Source organism: Synchiropus splendidus, chromosome 5 (assembly GCF_027744825.2).
Source record: "Synchiropus splendidus isolate RoL2022-P1 chromosome 5, RoL_Sspl_1.0, whole genome shotgun sequence".
NCBI lineage: Eukaryota > Metazoa > Chordata > Actinopteri > Syngnathiformes > Callionymidae > Synchiropus > Synchiropus splendidus.
The window spans coordinates 24,251,960-24,270,069 of NC_071338.1; the positions used below are offsets into that span (position 1 = coordinate 24,251,960).

An 18,110-nucleotide genomic window follows, 5' to 3' on the forward strand; every position below is an offset into this window, starting at 1 on the left:
CAGCCAGTGAAAGCAAATCACCATCGTATCAAATTAGCTGGAAACCAAGAGAAAAATGGGCTCAGCTCTCGAACGAAAATGGAGAAAGCGTCAGATTTTAAGATGTTCATCAAGCGAACTTCCATGCGCTGTGTGGCCAGTGGTGCCTGTTATTTCTAGAGTGATGCTTTTCAGAGACATTGAATGGATGGAATGATAAATAGGCGAACAGGAAACACATCTAGCCGCCAAGCCAACCCATGCGTGCGTTGAAATCTCAGCTTCCCTGAGGTGAAAAGAGTGAATTTAAAGAGGGTTAATGCGGCTTTACGCAAATGTACAATGTGGAATGTGGATCAAGGAAGTTGTCTTCCTCAAGCTGTCTTCAGTCTTTGAAACCGAGGAGCCGGGGGAAGAAGAGATTCTTATAGGGAGCCGTCTCACTCCTCACTGGCTGGGAAAAGCAGGGGCTTGAGGATGGGAAATTTGGGTCTGACCGACCTCACTGGTCACAATGGGCCGTTTGGCACAGAGTCACCTACAGCTCAGGATCAGTCAGGCAGAACAAGACGGGAGAATATCTGCTGTGGGATTCAGGTCAGACACAAGTCAGGATAGAGAGATGCTACAGTTGGAAACAGAGATGACTTAACTGTCTTCAGTTGAAATATCTTGCTACTATATTGAAAAGTCAATTTAAATAAGACTGGGATTTCCCATCGATTGTTGCATGGTTCTGTGGTTTATGGATAAATAAAACATCTTTCAAACAGTCCCCGTGTTGGTGAGGAAGTTGAATCGACGTGAGTGTCATAGATTCAACAGAAAATGATGTGACTCAAATAAAAGAGTCCTTGAGATGTAAATGCAGATCAAATCCTTTGGTTTCACCTTCAGTAACACAGCAACATTTACTGGGTTTAAGTCTTTATTTGATTCTCAAATAGAAAAAGAAGGTGACTGTTTTGAGGAACTGCATCATGAAGTATTTTAGATGAAATTAAGTTTGACTTGACCAAAAAAAATAAATAATAATGAAGACTCAATCAATTTGGCACCAGAATTCAGAGTTAAACACGGTGCTCCAGTGATCGGTGAACTCTTAATTCACCGAAAATATTGCGTCGAAGTCCCGGCCGTAAGTAATATGTATGTGTGTGGAGTGAAATAAAGACCAACACCCCTGAGAGATTATTTTCATATTTTATTCTATAACGTTTTATTTCATCCAGTATGTGTGTGCTTATCGACTGTCCTCCTTCGATTCCTCCCCACACACACACACACACACCAGGTGCCGCAGCTGCGGCGGTCACAAGGGTCAGCACAGCGTCCGCAGCCACACAAGTACAGATGTCTTATTGCTAAGTTCCAGTGTGAAGGCTGAGAAAAATAGATTGATAATCCCATTGTCTTCGGCCGAACCGCCGGAGCACTGTCCACTTCAGAGGTTCTCCAGTTGTCCCACTGGTCGACATCCGTCCAGGTAAAAAGTCTGTAACAAAAACTCATTCGCTGTCATGCGAGTAGAGAGATTATACGATGCAAAAAGTTCCCTTAAAAATCTGCGACATATAAGCTGTACAAACACAGTTTGATGGACATTGCTTCTTATTGTTATAGTATGCTTCACTGTGGTGACGTCACTTGTCAAAAAATAAACACATAAATACGCAAAAATATATATGCGCCGCACTAAAATAATAGTCTGTGGGATTACACACACTTAACCGATCGAAACTGTAAGAAGCAGGAACACATTTCTCTCCGCCTCAATCCCGGCGTCTCGCTAATCCGGAGAGCAGCAGTTTTGGCCACCTCTCATGTAGGAATCTACACCTTTAATGTATCTTCCGCGTGTTCGTTTACTCGTGAGAATGACTACCAAAAGCCCACAACTTAAAATCAAAAAGAATTTATTCCCTGACAGAGGAGTCTAATTACCCTAACAGAGCTCTGGGTCCACAACTACGCCTGACTTAGCCTTAGCTCCAGTGGTGTAGAGTGACAAAGACTATCTGGCCCTGACCCTTTTTATATGTTTTCAGTCTGCAGTCTTCAATCTTGGGGTGCAGTCTCCACCGATTGGTCCAGGTCTCCTTATGGTCCAGGCCACTGGAGTCGCATTCCAAATCTTGTGTCGCCTCCACCACGTCTGGAAATCCCTTTAGGATGTTTATACATCTATCCTTTATTGGCGACAATGGCGGAGCAGATGACCCAATACGTCCTTCTTTGGTATCTTGCTTCTGTCAACTCATCCGTTCTCCACCTGATTAATTGGTTTACGACGCCACAGATGGTCTCCAAAAGGTTCCTCATATCAGATGCCATTCCCTTATTCTCTGCATCTGTTGAACACAATCTTATTATTATTTAACAAAACATTATAAATTCTATTTAATAATATAGCTTGATTAATATATTTATTTTATAATTTAATATTATTCCCATAATCCCCCTTTTGATCTCTTCCTAAAGAGATCAACAACACATCAAAAATAGTTCACAAAACTCTCCCTGGTATTAAAATTAAAATTAAAATCAATGTCAGGATTGAAGTAAATAAAAATCAAACTTGACAATAAGGATTTCAAACATTTCATGCCAAGGATACAATATTTTCTTCTTCCAGATGTTTCCCATCGTCTCCTCTCATGGGTCTGGTGATCTCTTGTTCCTATTCATGATTAGGGTCTCATCACCAGGTCCTACCAGGTTGGGTTCCTTATCTCCTAACCACCACAGCCATGACATTACTCCCAAAGAGATCACCAGATCCCCAAAAGTCACCAGCTGTCCTTCTTTGTCCATCACCATCATCTTATTGTCCCCCTTTTTATATTTTCCTGCAAAATATGAAATGAGCAAAAAAAACAAAAACTAGTGACAATACATTTAGCTTGAACCATGACTTCAAAAGATCCAGTCCAAAGTAGTTCGGACCACTTTCTCTGCAACACATGAAGATAAATGGATGACGCTGGCGGGGGTCCGTCTGGTTCAGCTGTAAAAGTCGCATCGTCCTGCGCACAAAAACATGAAGAAAGTTGCTCCCAGTAGGGCTTATAGCCGGCTGGTGGGTCCACTTCCGGCTGGAGCAGCACCGAGGCTGGACCAGGCATCAGACGACCAGTCAGGAGTTCAAAAAGTGTGAACCCTGTCCGGCGGTTAATAGATTGTCTGATTGCCAAAAGAACTATAGGCAGGGCTTACAGCCAATTCAGCCCTGTTTGTGCACATGTCTTGGCCAAATGCTATTTCGGCATACGATTCCTTTGTTCAACGTGATCTTGAGATTAGGGATGATATGCAAACCAAATTTAAAAATCAATCCCAGGAGCTACACAGCTTTTCCATTAATTTTGCTGTAAAATGCATGCGATCTGTGATGTGATGTGATGTGATAATTCCTGAAAACCCATGGGTAGAAATATAATGGTTAACCAGCGCTTTGATGACAGACAACAAATCCTTCCTTGCACACAGATACACCTCAGGCCGTCCTGAAAAAGTATCCACCATCACCAACATATACCTCTTTATCTACACCGGTGTGATCATGTCTGTGTAGTCCATGACCACCACTTCACCCGGAGTCCTCCCTGACTCCGTCTGCTGCATCATCCTCTTCATCGTTGGACCAATGCTGAAACTCTGACAAATCATCAGGAAGGACCACTCTTCTTGGTCCCTTCCCTGGGCTGAACCACAGCCCCTGATCAGCGTTCCATTAGGCCCCAGCGGCACTCCAGTCTTGCTTCTCACTGTCCAGCGCATTCGCCTGTAGCTGCTGAATAACTTGTAAAGTGATTTCAGGTAACAAGTCCTCAACTTGCTTACCTCATTGAGGAGAAACCTGACAGCCTGCAGCCTCCTTGCTGCTGCATCTGCCGCCTGGTTACCCCTGGCAACCTATGTGTTCACCTTCATGTGTCCTGGGCATTTAACCACCACCACCGCTGCGCAGGGTTGACAGCCTTGTGTCCAACCTATGACTGAGATCCCCATATGCAACTGGATCCCCAGTCGCTGTTACAAAACCGTGCGTCTCCAAAATGCCAAATCAACAACTCACAACATACACAGAATCCAAATATCCTCACCTTTCTTTTGGTTGAGTACACCGTTTACAACATCATCAGATACTAACACATCTGAGCAAAATCATCCTGGTAGCCTCCAAACAAATACCAGAACGATTCTGTCGCAATGTACAGATCGTCGAGATACCATACCAAGAAAGCACCTGTAGGTAATGAAACAGTGGAGAGCATGTCACACAAATATTGGCTGAAAATCCCACGGCTCAATTTCCACCCTTGTGGGACTCATGTGATACATAAACGCAAAGAACTTTCTACATTCTGGAGCTAATGAGATACAGAAAAACGCATTTGCCAAATCGTTCACTCTAAACCACTGAAATTTTGGACTTAACACATTCCAATATCTGTGCGAGTCAGACACTGGAATGCACAATGTTAATGTTACCTGATTAATTTCTCTGAGGTCATGTGCCATACGGTAATTAACGCAGTCTGCTTTCTTTATCGGTAAAATAAGTGTTGGCAATCTCCTCAGACGCCTCCTGTTTACGTGAATATTGTGGAACATTAACAAACGCGCCAGTGTGCCGTGTGATTTCAAACGTTATCGGTTCACAATGGACACAGTGGCCCACGTCCGCTGGTCTTCATGACCACAGCGAATCAGGCAGGGTGTCCAACATCTCTGCTGATAATTCATGATCAGAGCGCTCTCGTCCGTGAAACCTAGTTAGTGTGGCCAGAACATCTGAATCTCCTGTTTTATCCTGGATACAAAAAGCGTTTAGCAAAGGTGAAAACGGCACGTTTGGTACTTGCCCACTCTGTCAGTCTTCCGCTGCCTCACACTGCTTCACCATGGGTCCCAGCTCTCTGAGCTCATGCCTGTGAACTGGTTGAAGAAAGATGTGTGGATTAGATGTTTCGGACATCATATACCACTCACCTTGTGACAATGTCAGTTTGGTAGCTACAGCTACTCCCTGTTTCCCTACACAAATGCAGGTACTTGAGAATTGCCATTCTTCCCCCTTTAACTGATTCAAATGCTTCTTAGTAGATCAAATCTTGATTTTGGCCATAAAACAGAGTGAGGTGGAGGGGGTCAATCGGAGGTCTTAATGAGGCCACTGGATCGTTCCAGGGCTTCCACAGCAGGAAGGTCGAGTACACACCACCTTCCCCTTCTTGCTCTTGAGTCATTGAGGCTGCAGTTCATGTGATTTCCAGAATGTCTCTTTGGTGGGATTCGAAGGCTTGATGGAGGACAGTCTGGTTCCAGTGTCCATTAACATGTTGACAGTCTGTCCCTCCACTTTGACAGAGGCTGGACTCTGCTGCTGCGGTAGATAAGGTTGTTCATTCCAGGGCGCTGGTCCTCGACCACCTCGACCTCTGGGGGCTCCCCCTCCCCTAGGTCCGGGTCTGGCGCCTCTCATTGCCACTCCTCCAAAACTTTGTTGTAACACAGGAGGGTGTGGACAGTCTCTCACCCAGTGGGTTGGATCTCCGCAGCGATGACACACTTGAGGTTGTTGCTGGTAGGCGGGTTGAGTGATGCTTCCCCTACCGCCTCCAAGGTCACCCCTCCCACGATCCATGGCTCTGCCTCTCGATTGACCGGTTCCCTGATCCATCCACATCTGTTTCTCCCCTTTAACTTTATCCTTCCCTCTTTGTTTGTGAATCATGGCATTACGACGGACTGATGCGAGTCGCAGCTTCAAAAGCTGGTCCTGCTTGTCCTTGCCATTTTTTTTTTTTTTTTTTCAGATTCAGCGTGATGATCTGCAAAAAGTTTGAGATAATGAACATGTCTTTTAAAATATTTTTGCTCAGCATCCATCAGATCCAGGTTTATACCCAATTCTGATTTAACTTCTTTTCATGATTGCAATTCTAAAAACCACCTCTGCTGCATCATTTCTGGACGGACGTGCACCAGTTTTATCGGTCCACAGAGTCAGGCACTTGTCATAGTGAGAGCTGGGGTCCGTGGCTGGCGTGTAGTCTGGCAGAGTCGGAACTGTCGGGGCACTTAAGGGAACAAGTCTCTGATCACTGTAAAAAATAAGAAGCAAAACCTCCAAAAGGAGAAGTTAACTCTACAGAATCAAGTCCGGTCATGTAAAGAATTTGGTCAAATTGTTATACTGAACTGTAACATGCACGGGTGATTCTCACCACATCGCCAACTGCAAGTAAAATGCTGTCCATATGTGTCTTTAATGCTCCAATCCACTCTTCACCACCTGCAGTCAAACTTGGCAATTTATTAGTTACCAGGGTCAGATCTTTCATCTCCCACTCATGATACTGCAATACTCCCTGATTGTTGATCATCATTGGATAGTTGGATAGCTCGTCTGCGCGCTCCTGTCTGTGACCTGTTGTGGACTCCGTCACGGGGGGTGGGGCTGCTTCCTCCCCTAACACTGAAGCCACTACCATCATATCACAAACAGCATTCTGGTCTCCTGATTCTCTTCTCTCAACTCCCTCAGCTCCCTTGTTTTCAACCATGTAGCTGTTTTCACCTCATCTTTCAACTTCTTTCCTTTATCCACAACTCTTCTTTCCTTCTGCTGCAAATTCTCAGATAAATGTTCCATAGTACATTTGTGCCTCAGAAATTCCTTCTCCTTCCCTAACACCACCCACTCTTTATTTAATCTTTTTCTATGTTTTTCTTTTCTCTCCTTATCCACCCCAGCCAAAACTTGTGTCTCTATCTCCGCATACAAGTCATCCATCTTTTTCTGACTCTTGTTATTATACTTATTACATCCATGTAAAATACACACATCCGACCACCGATCTTCCTCTGACTTACTAAGCAACGAATTCATCTCTTCTTTTACCAATTTACTTTTCCCTCGCTCTCTCTCTCTTTTTTTTTTTTTTTTTTATATAACACAGGTCCCTGACCTCGGGTAAAAGACAAGTACAAACTATATTTACTGGGCATCTGACCCAGGATAGGACTCTATTCTCCTGGTATCCGACCAGGCATAAAACTCTGTCTTGATATCCGATCAAGTATAAAACTCTATTCTCCTGGTATCCGACCAGGCATAAAACTCTGTCTTGATATCCGATCAAGTATAAAACTCTATTCTCCTGGTATCCGACCAGGCATAAAACTCTACGCTGTTTCAGGGGGTCCCAAAAATCCCCTATGTGTACAGCAACATTGCAAAATGAGATCGCGTCCGATCTCAAGCCAGTCTACGGCGGGACAGAACCGAGTCCAGTTCCAAACTGACTCGCGTTCATGCAAAATGAACCAAAGCCCGCTCTATGGCTGCTTTGCATTCATATGCAAATTGAACCAAACCCCGCTTTTTCGCTGATTTGCATTCACAAATAAAAAAGAACCAAACCCCGCTCTCTGGCTGATTTGCATTCACAAATAAAAAAGGAACCAAACCCCGCTCTCTGGCTGATTTGCATTCACAAATAAAAAAGGAACCAAACCCCGCTCTCTGGCTGATTTGCATTCACAAATAAAAAAGGAACCAAACCCCGCTCTCTGGCTGATTTGCATTCACAAATAAAAAAGGAACCAAACCCCGCTCTCTGGCTGATTTGCATTCACAAATAAAAAAGGAACCAAACCCCGCTCTCTGGCTGATTTGCATTCACAAATAAAAAAGGAACCAAACCCCGCTCTCTGGCTGATTTGCATTCACAAATAAAAAAGGAACCAAACCCCGCTCTCTGGCTGATTTGCATTCACAAATAAAAAAGGAACCAAACCCCGCTCTCTGGCTGATTTGCATTCACAAATAAAAAAGGAACCAAACCCCGCTCTCTGGCTGATTTGCATTCACAAATAAAAAAGGAACCAAACCCCGCTCTCTGGCTGATTTGCATTCAAAAATAAAAAGAACCAAACCCCGCTTTTGTCTTTAACTAAAATGACTATGGACCAAACACTGTCTTCCAACCAGTCTCCAAAATAGTTCTTATCCAATGTGCAGAATTCGTGATATCTCAAACAGGTTTCTGCTCACCTTTAGTCCGGTGCACCGTGGAGACCAATTGTCCAACAGAAATCAAGTCCGACTCCTCTGTCCTGTTATCCAGCCACCTCACGATCACGTCGGGGTCACCAAATTGTAGGAATCTACACCTTTAATGTATCTTCCGCGTGTTCGTTTACTCGTGAGAATGACTACCAAAAGCCCACAACTTAAAATCAAAAAGAATTTATTCCCTGACAGAGGAGTCTAATTACCCTAACAGAGCTCTGGGTCCACAACTACGCCTGACTTAGCCTTAGCTCCAGTGGTGTAGAGTGACAAAGACTATCTGGCCCTGACCCTTTTTATATGTTTTCAGTCTGCAGTCTTCAATCTTGGGGTGCAGTCTCCACCGATTGGTCCAGGTCTCCTTATGGTCCAGGCCACTGGAGTCGCATTCCAAATCTTGTGTCGCCTCCACCACGTCTGGAAATCCCTTTAGGATGTTTATACATCTATCCTTTATTGGCGACAATGGCGGAGCAGATGACCCAATACGTCCTTCTTTGGTATCTTGCTTCTGTCAACTCATCCGTTCTCCACCTGATTAATTGGTTTACGACGCCACAGATGGTCTCCAAAAGGTTCCTCATATCAGATGCCATTCCCTTATTCTCTGCATCTGTTGAACACAATCTTATTATTATTTAACAAAACATTATAAATTCTATTTAATAATATAGCTTGATTAATATATTTATTTTATAATTTAATATTATTCCCATACTCATCAGCGCTCGGGTCATGAAGCAAAAACATTTTTCAAGCAGCAGGATTTTAACCTGAAATGAGCCGACTTGATGGTTGGTGAAGAGACGGGACAATAACACCCTGGTGCCGGACCGTTCGGAATATTGCTTTACAACAGACACACACAAACACACCAGTGATTCCACATGTATCATAGAGGTAGCGCAACAAAAGAGATACAAAGAGGAGGCTGTCGTTGAGATTGATATGAGAAAGGTCTGGTTGCCATCAGGTCAACACAACTATCATCTCTAACTGAAGCCTGCAGGAAAGAAAGAGGATAAAAAAGAGACAAAACCGCCTCCCATGTTTACGTGCAAACTCGACCATGACCCACCAATTAATCTGAGCTGTGGGAGGAAAGTAGCAAAAAAAAAAAAAATGACGTCCTTCTTACTCCCCTTTCCCTCAATATTTGCCTTTCTTACTGAGAGTTAAAGGAAAATATGTTTTAGATGTGTTTTCTAAGTGAGTTTGTGAAGAGTTTAGCTACTGAAGATCATGTGTTCCGGCAACAAAAGCCAGAACAGCTGGTCATAATGTAAGGCGACAAAGTATCACAAAACAATTGTGTTTGTCCAACAGGATGATGATTTTATTTTTCACTATTCGTTTACCAATGTCTGCCATTGCTAAGGTTTCTGGCTGCTTTCATTCATCCATGTCTTCTACGCTGCCTCCACCATCCTGAGTCCATTTGGTTCTCCAACACCTGCATTTCATATCTAACTGCGCAGCATGATTTAATTTTTCCAAAAGGAATCGACTGAATTCATTCAAAAAGGTAAGAAGCATATACATTTACCTTTTTATTTTGTTTGTGCGTGCTCTTTGCACTTGAAATACTCTTTTTTTTGGCAAAAAAGCAAGTTTTGTTAGAAATGATTGCAGCGGTTTTAGGCTAAAAACAGACACTTGTTTTTACAAGATAATTTGCAAAGGTCCTTATTTCTTGTCATGTTGTTCCAGAACAATGATCGCTACTTTCATGACATTTTTTTTTATCTGCCACTAAATCAGGCATATTTGGAAGCAACAAATAAAAATCCTGGAGTGACAGTTTCATTTCCCAAACAAACCCTAAATCATGAACCCCTCCTGAGAATCAACAGGTTCTGACCCACTGCTGCGCTGCTGACTCATCAACCAACCAGCCCATAATCATAATAGAGTTAGACCAATGACGACCGGAGAAGATCAGCTACACATATGCAACACACGTCAGTGCTACCGCAGAAAGAGCTACACAAGTCTGCTATGATAAATTTGTTTCAATCTCCTGTCCAGCACATTCAGGCCGCTTCCAACTTCCTGACCCAAAGTAGGTGGAGCTAAAATAGGAGATCAATGTTTCAAATGAAACCCTCATCATAACCCGAAACTAAATTCCACTTGCTTCAGCTCAAGAACAATGTGACCTTGACAGCAGTCCATCACTGGTTCCTAACAATAACCTGAGTCTCCATCCATGACTCATGGCTCTGTTGAGTCACTATTATATTCATATACATGACGAGTTGGAGAGATATAGCCAAGAAACAAAGGAACCGTGCAGATCTTCCTGTTTCCTGTCTCTTGTTTTGTTGGAAATACCAGGAAAAACATCTAGGAAGGTGATGAGGTGAAATGTTTTCTTAGGACTCCATTCATGACTCAGACTGTGTGAGGGAACACACGAAAAACAAAGAATTGTGTGACGAAAAAAACCCAGCCGCCTTCAGGAATCTAGCTCCTGTTAACCTCCAAATAACATCTCGAGTGGGAACCACACGGTGACATGACGGAAAAAAAAAAACAATTTGCTGCAGGAACTGCTGAAGCTGAGTGACTCACCACGTTTTTCTGTTCTATAAACTTCTGAAGTTTCCCGTCTAACTCCCAGCTGACTCCTCTAGAAAACTGTCTCCACTCCACATTACGCTTCAGATGCAGCAAACAGTCTGGGAGGACAAAAATAGCAAATCCCCTTGAAGAATAAACATGGCTGTCAGGTGAAAATCTTGTTACCCATTTTTGGCTGTTTTCAAGTCGTTGCCTGGAAGGGGGGATTACACGGCCTCCCGGGAAATTACGAAACCGGGCGTAATTTATTAAGGCATTACGGTCATCAATGAACAGTCAAATATGTTGCAGATTCATGGTGCTTTCTCGGTCATACAAGGACTCCAGTGCTTTGTCAACATATAGCGAGTCAAGACCGACGTCAGGGCATTCAAGTCCAAGACCAAGACTTGAGGCCAGAGACCTTAATCCTCAACCTCGAAAATGCTCCCTCCCGCGGAGTGCAAGGACTGTCCCGATTCTCAGGAAGTTAAGTTGAGGAGTGAGATTGAGGAAAGAATGAGAATGAACACCCAGAGTACCCAGAATGCTTTGCGTATTTTCAGTTAACAAAAGTTAAAGTATAAAATATACTGACTTGAATTTGTGGCTGGAGTGCTTTAGTGGCTAAACAAATCATAGATGGTAAAGTTGTCATACCTGGCACAGAGTTATCATGACCAACTTTTGACTCCGGAATAAGAGAAGAGAAACTCAAGAAGCCACCTAGCTGCACATGTATCGATGTGTCCCAGTGACGTTGAAAATACAGGAATCAAGTGAAAGTGGTCAGGCTGAACGTCCCTCAGGTACAACACAGATGTGAGTGACTCCATAAGCTGCCCAGGTATAACCAAAAAGGCAACGTAGAGGAGAGCTGAACTGTCATGCTACAGCGTGGCGCAGGGGATGTGAGGCAACAGGGTTGCAGCCGTGTTTGAAGAGACAGGCGACATTTGTCAAACCAAATCTGAAGTCGAAAGATCGGAACTCTGGTGACAAGCCATGGCATGTTAACTGATCAGAGGCCTGGTTTCAGAGTAATGGAAGGAGAGGAAAGAGTCTTCAAGAAATGGAAGCTGATCCTAGCGGTCGCTAGCATTCAGTCACTGAGCTCCTCCTAAGGATCTGATCCGCCATGCTTCACTAACTTTAGAACCAGCCCCAGCAGACTGACTGGAGAGGCGGCGGATGCCATCAACTCAGAATCCAACGACGACTTGTATGCAAATAGCCAAAGTGTCACATGTGGTGTGAATGTAACTGAAAGTCCAATGTCAGCATTACACCCAAAAGAAAACCCGCATTTGGTTGAACTTTATAAAATGAAACAGGTTTTGTGTCTCAGCAGACTCATCTAGGATTTGACTAAGAATGCGCTCTAGGATCCAAGAACTCCATGAAGGCAATGTCGGTGAGAATAACACTTTTCAGAGATCCGATCAGAACTAATGTGGTCGGTGAGGATCTAGCATCCACCCTGGATCAAGGTTCCCACATTCGTGCTTTGCTGTGCCCAAGTGTCGCCATGTGTCGTGTCATGAATCTGTCCTGTTGTTCCTTATTAGAGGGACTTGTGGGAACTGTAATGAGGGGAGGGGGAGACGGTCACTGTGCATCTCCGAGTCCACCATCGTCTGCGAAGGGTCAAGGGATTACAGACTTGTCTTGTTAAATTAGGCTGCCGTGGCTGAGTTCTGTGACGGTGCCGGGGACTCAGCTGTCTGAGAGGAACCCGGGTCTGTCTTGATGATGAGCTACCAGCAGACATGTAGGAGCAGAACACCACGAGTCTCCTCTGGGAGAGTCGTGATACCTCCCACTGAGGTATTCGAGAACACGGACATGCATCAAATGAGTTATTCAACATACAGGTAGGTAGTGTGGACGTTCCATTTACGGTTTCAACTGGCGACCAGAGGACATTCCAAATGTTGTTCTTGTTTTTGAACTTCATCATGAAGAGAGATGCGGCACCGTTACGTGATTGAGGATGTTTGTACTGAAGCTGGGTGGACTGAACTCCGCTGCTGTCTTGGTTCTGTGGTCAGTGCAGGTCTAATAAACGATTAGTTTCCAAGTTACCGTATGTGAATATGAGCTGCACCAACCAAATTTAAGAATGAAATATATTATATACACACATAAGCTGCACTGTTCTAGGTCGAAACGGGTGAAAACGGGGTCCAGTATGAAGTCTGATAAATGATGAAAAAATGAAAACTCGGTGACGTTCTGAACGTGAAGGCGTTTTATGCGTAGTTCTCGAGTGTCCCGTGGACACCCCGGCACTCGAGGTGGAGCTACGGGAACATCGGAGAGGTGGCTGGGGATAGAGTGCTTTTATGTTAAGAAAACGGATGCAACTTCATTGGTCTGATGCGACAAGGTAAAAAAAAATACGGAAATCATGATTATGGAAGCAATAAATGGCATCTGTTAGCAGTACTAGAACTAAGTCCAATCAGAAGAGTCATGACAACAGTTATGTATACTGTAAGCGGGAGTCCATTCTTGGAAATGCACTTCTACGTCCATGAAAGTGACCTACTTGTTGTAGTAATAGTCTGGATATTAGCTTGCAGGTACTATGAGGTAGACAACACAAACACAATGACATAAAGAAGACTGAAGTAGAAGTTGTCCCTGAACTTCCACAATGCCAAAAACACAGGACTGCATTCTCAGATCCGGGATGAGACTCAAAGTGGAACTAAACTGCTCACGTGCTGCACTTCAGTGCGAGACACAACGCCTGACTCGACACTTCCATTTTTTGGTTCCAACTTCAGACTTCTTCGAGACAAACTAAAAACTACACCAACAAAGGTCAACATCAATACTGCATCGTCTCGCCACAAATAAATTACATGTTGTCTTTCTTCATATTAACATGAAGAAACTCTATATACTGCATAAAGATCATGTCCATGTAAAAGAAAATGTAGAAAAAAATCTTTGTAATTCTTACTACAAAGATATGAACAATAAATAAAGCTTATCAGTATCATAAATGTCTACGAAAATGTGTATGAGATGAATCATGGTCTTTTCATTTTACATTTACATACAGTGCGTGTGTGTTTATATACTTTATAATTTCATATATATATTAATGATAAAGCTGTTCACCTTTGCTACACAAAGCAAAACAGACATGAAGTGTTGTAGACGTTTATGTGACTTGTAAGACAATCATTTTGAAAAAGAAAGGAAGCCAGGAGGTGGATTTGGAAGTTCATTTGGTTCTCATGTGATGTACCGAAATAGGAGCTGTTAATATGGCAGGTGGGTGGCGTCTTCACCCCCATACTTCTGCTGTGATTGTGAAGAGTTGGGTCTTACAATTGTTTCAACAAAATATGAACACTAAAAAAAATCATGTTGCTTTTCCATGAGCACTTTGTTTTTAACCGTTGTCCAATTCAGTATGTTGTATTCTGGCTCAGTCTGCACACGTAATTGGGAGCACGAGATTTTGTTTTCAGTCAGTTCACCTTGTACAAGCCAAATAGTTGAGTAGAGTCGGTGCACAGAAAAAAAAAAAACCTTTCCCCAAATAAGAAAGAGTTCATATGATGGGTAGATGAGGATGCAGCCCAAAGGTTTCTTAGATGCCAATGCCAGACCCAACTCATGTTACTTTGAGTATTTACCCAAAGGACAGCGAAGGAAAAAATGTGACAGCGCGGCCAACGTCACAAAGACATCCATCCGTCCTCCAAATCGAAAGTAGTGTTACATTAAATGGCCTTCTTCTGAGCCTAAACCCTGCTTTAGAATTCTTGAAACAGATAAAAAATGCTCTCTCCACACCCTTGAATTGCTCATATTTAGGATCCAGATACCTGCCCTAAACTTTGTTTGAACCGTACCTGACTGATCGATGAGGCGTCCCCACAAGCTTTCACACATTTACAGTTGCACACCATCAGGAAGAAAATTGAACAAATGCACTCTACACACATTAGCGGCATGAGCTTGGAAGACAAAGTGAGCTTGTTAGGACGGAGTTGAGGACCCGACAAGAAGCCAGTAGCTCCAAAGCTGTTGTCTGAAGAGCCTGAACCCTTTCTCCCAGCATACAAAAACAGTTCTTTTACAATTATGTGGTATAAAAGAAGGATTGCAGGGCCTAGAGGAGGCGAGGTTATGTCCTCACCTGAAGTCTTTTTTGGTATCCTAAAACGTCTTTTTCACCTCTAACCAGAAAAGTATACACCGAGGATAAATGAGTACAATCTATACATTTAAAGATCAGCAATATGTGATCCTGTATGAGACGGTACAAGAGTCTTTCATAGAGAAGCGTTTCTGTTTAGCAAAAAGATTAGATAACTATTGTTCTGAAACACACAAAAGCTTTTTTTTTACATGCAGGTATTAGTGCATAGGTTCCTGCAGAAAAGGATTATTACTGAGTGGTATACTGACTATCCCATCACCAGATGAATTTGGCATAGTTATTGAAAATGTCCCTTAATGAAGATGGTATTCACACCCTCCGAGTCCCACAAGTTAAGGATATTTCTACTTTATACATAAAAGATGAAACAAAGGAAGAAAATAATGACATACGGTGTAGTCTTGGGAAATCTGAGGAAATCACAGTAAAGATTGGGATAAAATAAAGCAGTCTCACAAAGAAAAATGTAATGCGTATATAGTGTTTCAGTGTGGAGGAGCACAGGAGGGTGTGACTAATCCTCACAAGTTGGAAGGAAGTTTAGAGCGAACAGTTTGAGGCTCTAAATCTGCCGAGTATGATGGAGAACCCCTCTGTAGATGAGATGTTCCGGGGGGCTGTTGAGTCTGGTGATGCCCCGGGGATAGTTGGACTGGAGGAGTCATATGGCCTGGTACTGCGCTACAGGGTTTGGGCACTATTGTGGGGGAAGAGAAAGGTGAGGTGTAATAGCCAGTTTCCATTGATGAGCAAGGGATTTGGCCAACAGCCTGCGGCGTCTCTTGTGGAAGCGTTGGATGTGAACTGGATAACAACTTTAGATCCTCTGAGAAACGGCCAAGCTGAGAGTCTCGTCCTGCAGTTTGTGGCTGGCATGGAAGCTGCGAAGTAAGGGAAGACTGTGGCATGAGCAGGGAGCTGTGGGATCCTGTGACACTTGAGGGGTCGCTGTAGTGGAAAGTCCTGCCTGTCACTGGACTTTGAATGGTAGGGCTAGGTGCCACAGGAGTAAGGCAAGGAGAGGCATTTGCAGAGCCATACTGGGCCAAAGAGGCCAAGGCAGACCTCTCAAGTGACAACTGGGAAGGCAAAAAGCCAGACTGGAGACTTGCCAGACTAAACTGATTGAGAGAAGATGGGGATCCATCAGTGGCCTGTTGGCTTTGCTGTCTCCTGGTTGACGAAGGAGAGCCATGTGGTGGAGAGTGAAGGAGATTTAAGCCACTGGTAGTCCTGTCACCTCCAGGACACTGCTGCAAAGGAGTCACGTTTGGAGGTTTGGCTAAGGGCTGGCTTTGGAGTAGCTGACCTGGCAGTGGACTCGAGGAGCTGGTTGATACTGGACTCTGACAACAAGAGGAACTAATAGTGTTCCCACTTACTGAAGGTAAAACCGACGGCCCTGCTATGTGGCTTCCACCTTCACTTGGTCTGCTACAATGTACTCCAACGAATCCGCCACTTGACCCACTCTGATTTGCTCCAATAAGACCAGTGACCATCCCGCCACAAGGCTTTGCTAATGACTCTGAAGGATTCCCTATAGATGAATCGCCAGGAAGCCCTTGGAGAGGTCCCACAGACATGCCTCTGGTTAATCCTGAAATAACCACGGATTGGGGTGTCGCCCTTCTCAGTGACCCACTAGATGTCATTCCTACAACCAGTTCACCAGATTCCTCTGAGCGGCCAGAAGCTCTTCCTAAGGAACCATGAGCGGACTTGGTGAAGAGTAAATCAGCTGTAACACCTTCCAGTGAACCCCTTGATGTCCTACTGATTGATCCAAGAGAGACTCCCCCCACTGACCTTCTGCCTGCATCACTGGAAACACCTGAAACTGATACACTTGTCGGACCGGCTGATCTCGGTGAAGCACCAATTGTTGATTCCTCAGATACTCCACCTATTGATTCCCCTGATAATCCTCCTATTGATCCACCTGCTCCTCTTTGACAGTGTGCAGCAGAGGTGGTCTCCATTGCAGGAGTTGCAAAGTCCTCACCAGCCCAGACCATTTCACCTCCGCTTGCACCCTCCATGGAACCCCCAACCGCTCCACCTGTCGACCAACCTGTTGCACCGCCACAGCCTCCACCAGCACCGTGGCTTATTCCTGAACCTGTACTTCCACTTCCGCTCGAACCCTGGTGGAAAAGATTGGACAGTGGCGGTGTGCTTGAGCGGAACGACTGCTGACGCTGAGGTTGTGGGTGGAGTTGAGCCATACTAGATGATGGAGAACCGATAGATGACTGTCGCCCAAGGGAAAAGGCAGCAACCCCTCCTCCACTTAACCCAGCTCCTGCTCCGTTTCCATTGCCAGATCCTTGTTTGTTAGAGCCATATGATCCTGATCCTGCTGTCATGTGTTGCGCCCGGAAAGACGCCAACAATGACATGTCCACCGCAGAGCGCTGTTTTGACGGCGTGCTTGTTGGAGAGTCCCCTGTAGAACTCGGACCTGTAGATGAGGGGAGAAAAGTTTGGACTTTTTTATGCCGGCTTGGAGGGTCCTTTAATGATCCCAGCACAGAAACAGGAGGTCTGAACAGCGTTGGTGGAAGGTTAGGATGGTGCGTCAAGGCAATGGCAACAGAGGTGGTTGCAGCTGCTGCTTGGAGAGGCGCTTGGATGAGGGGAGCCCAGATGACCGGTGTAGGCGAAGGGGGCGACTGGGGTGGGATGTTTTGCATGAGGTGCGCGCATGTGGCCATGTCCCTGTCGTGCTGCACAATCTGCTGAATGATCTCATTCTCTTGGTAGTTGAGTACACCGGAGCTCAGGTCGTGCTGCACTTTATGCTGCAAGATGGAGTTCTTCTTTCCTGTGAAAACACAAATGAGTACTTGTCATTTTCTCCTCTAGCATGGAGCAACAGCACAAGCAATATATGTGCTTCACGTTTCCCTTCTATTTCCAATGGCTTCTAGGCTACAGTATCTTCAATTTTCAAGGGGGAATCCAAACTGGAGGCGCCAGACAGACTCGAGTGGGCAGACGCCATCTTCATCAGTGTCAGGACATGAATAACGTCTTTCTTTCAACGGTACATCCGACGAACAAGCTAACCAACAAGCGTTTGTTTTGTAGAGAGACTTGTCCCGTGTATGCATACGGGCAGCCACCATGTTGTTGCTCACAATGTGCTGTCCAAGAAAGAGAGAGGGAATGTGTTGTCACAAATAAGGTAAAACAGATGGATTATCAAGCATCCGGATGCCTGACCGAATGAGCCGTAAAAATGGTCCTACACTGCATTACATTACTCCTGGGCAAGACAATTCTCCCAGTGAGAAA

General features: G+C 44.4%; 1 protein-coding gene across 2 annotated transcripts in view; it reads right to left on the bottom strand.

Moving 5' to 3' along the window:
- Window positions 1-1,211: 1,211 nt before the first annotated feature.
- LOC128758741 (potassium/sodium hyperpolarization-activated cyclic nucleotide-gated channel 4-like) overlaps window positions 1,212-18,110 on the bottom strand; it is a 108,420-nt gene continuing 91,521 nt past the window's right edge. The window contains exons 8-9 of one of the 2 annotated variants that reach the window (XR_008414544.1): window positions 15,203-17,637; window positions 1,212-8,675 (exon numbers count right to left, since the gene is read on the bottom strand). Coding sequence is in view for 1 of the 2 variants with exons in the window: in XM_053865025.1 (XP_053721000.1) it covers window positions 15,332-17,637 (2,306 nt within the window). In the remaining variant the exon portion in view is untranslated. Of the gene's footprint in view, window positions 17,638-18,110 lie in introns of both variants that reach the window. The other variant, XM_053865025.1, reaches the window with a different exon arrangement.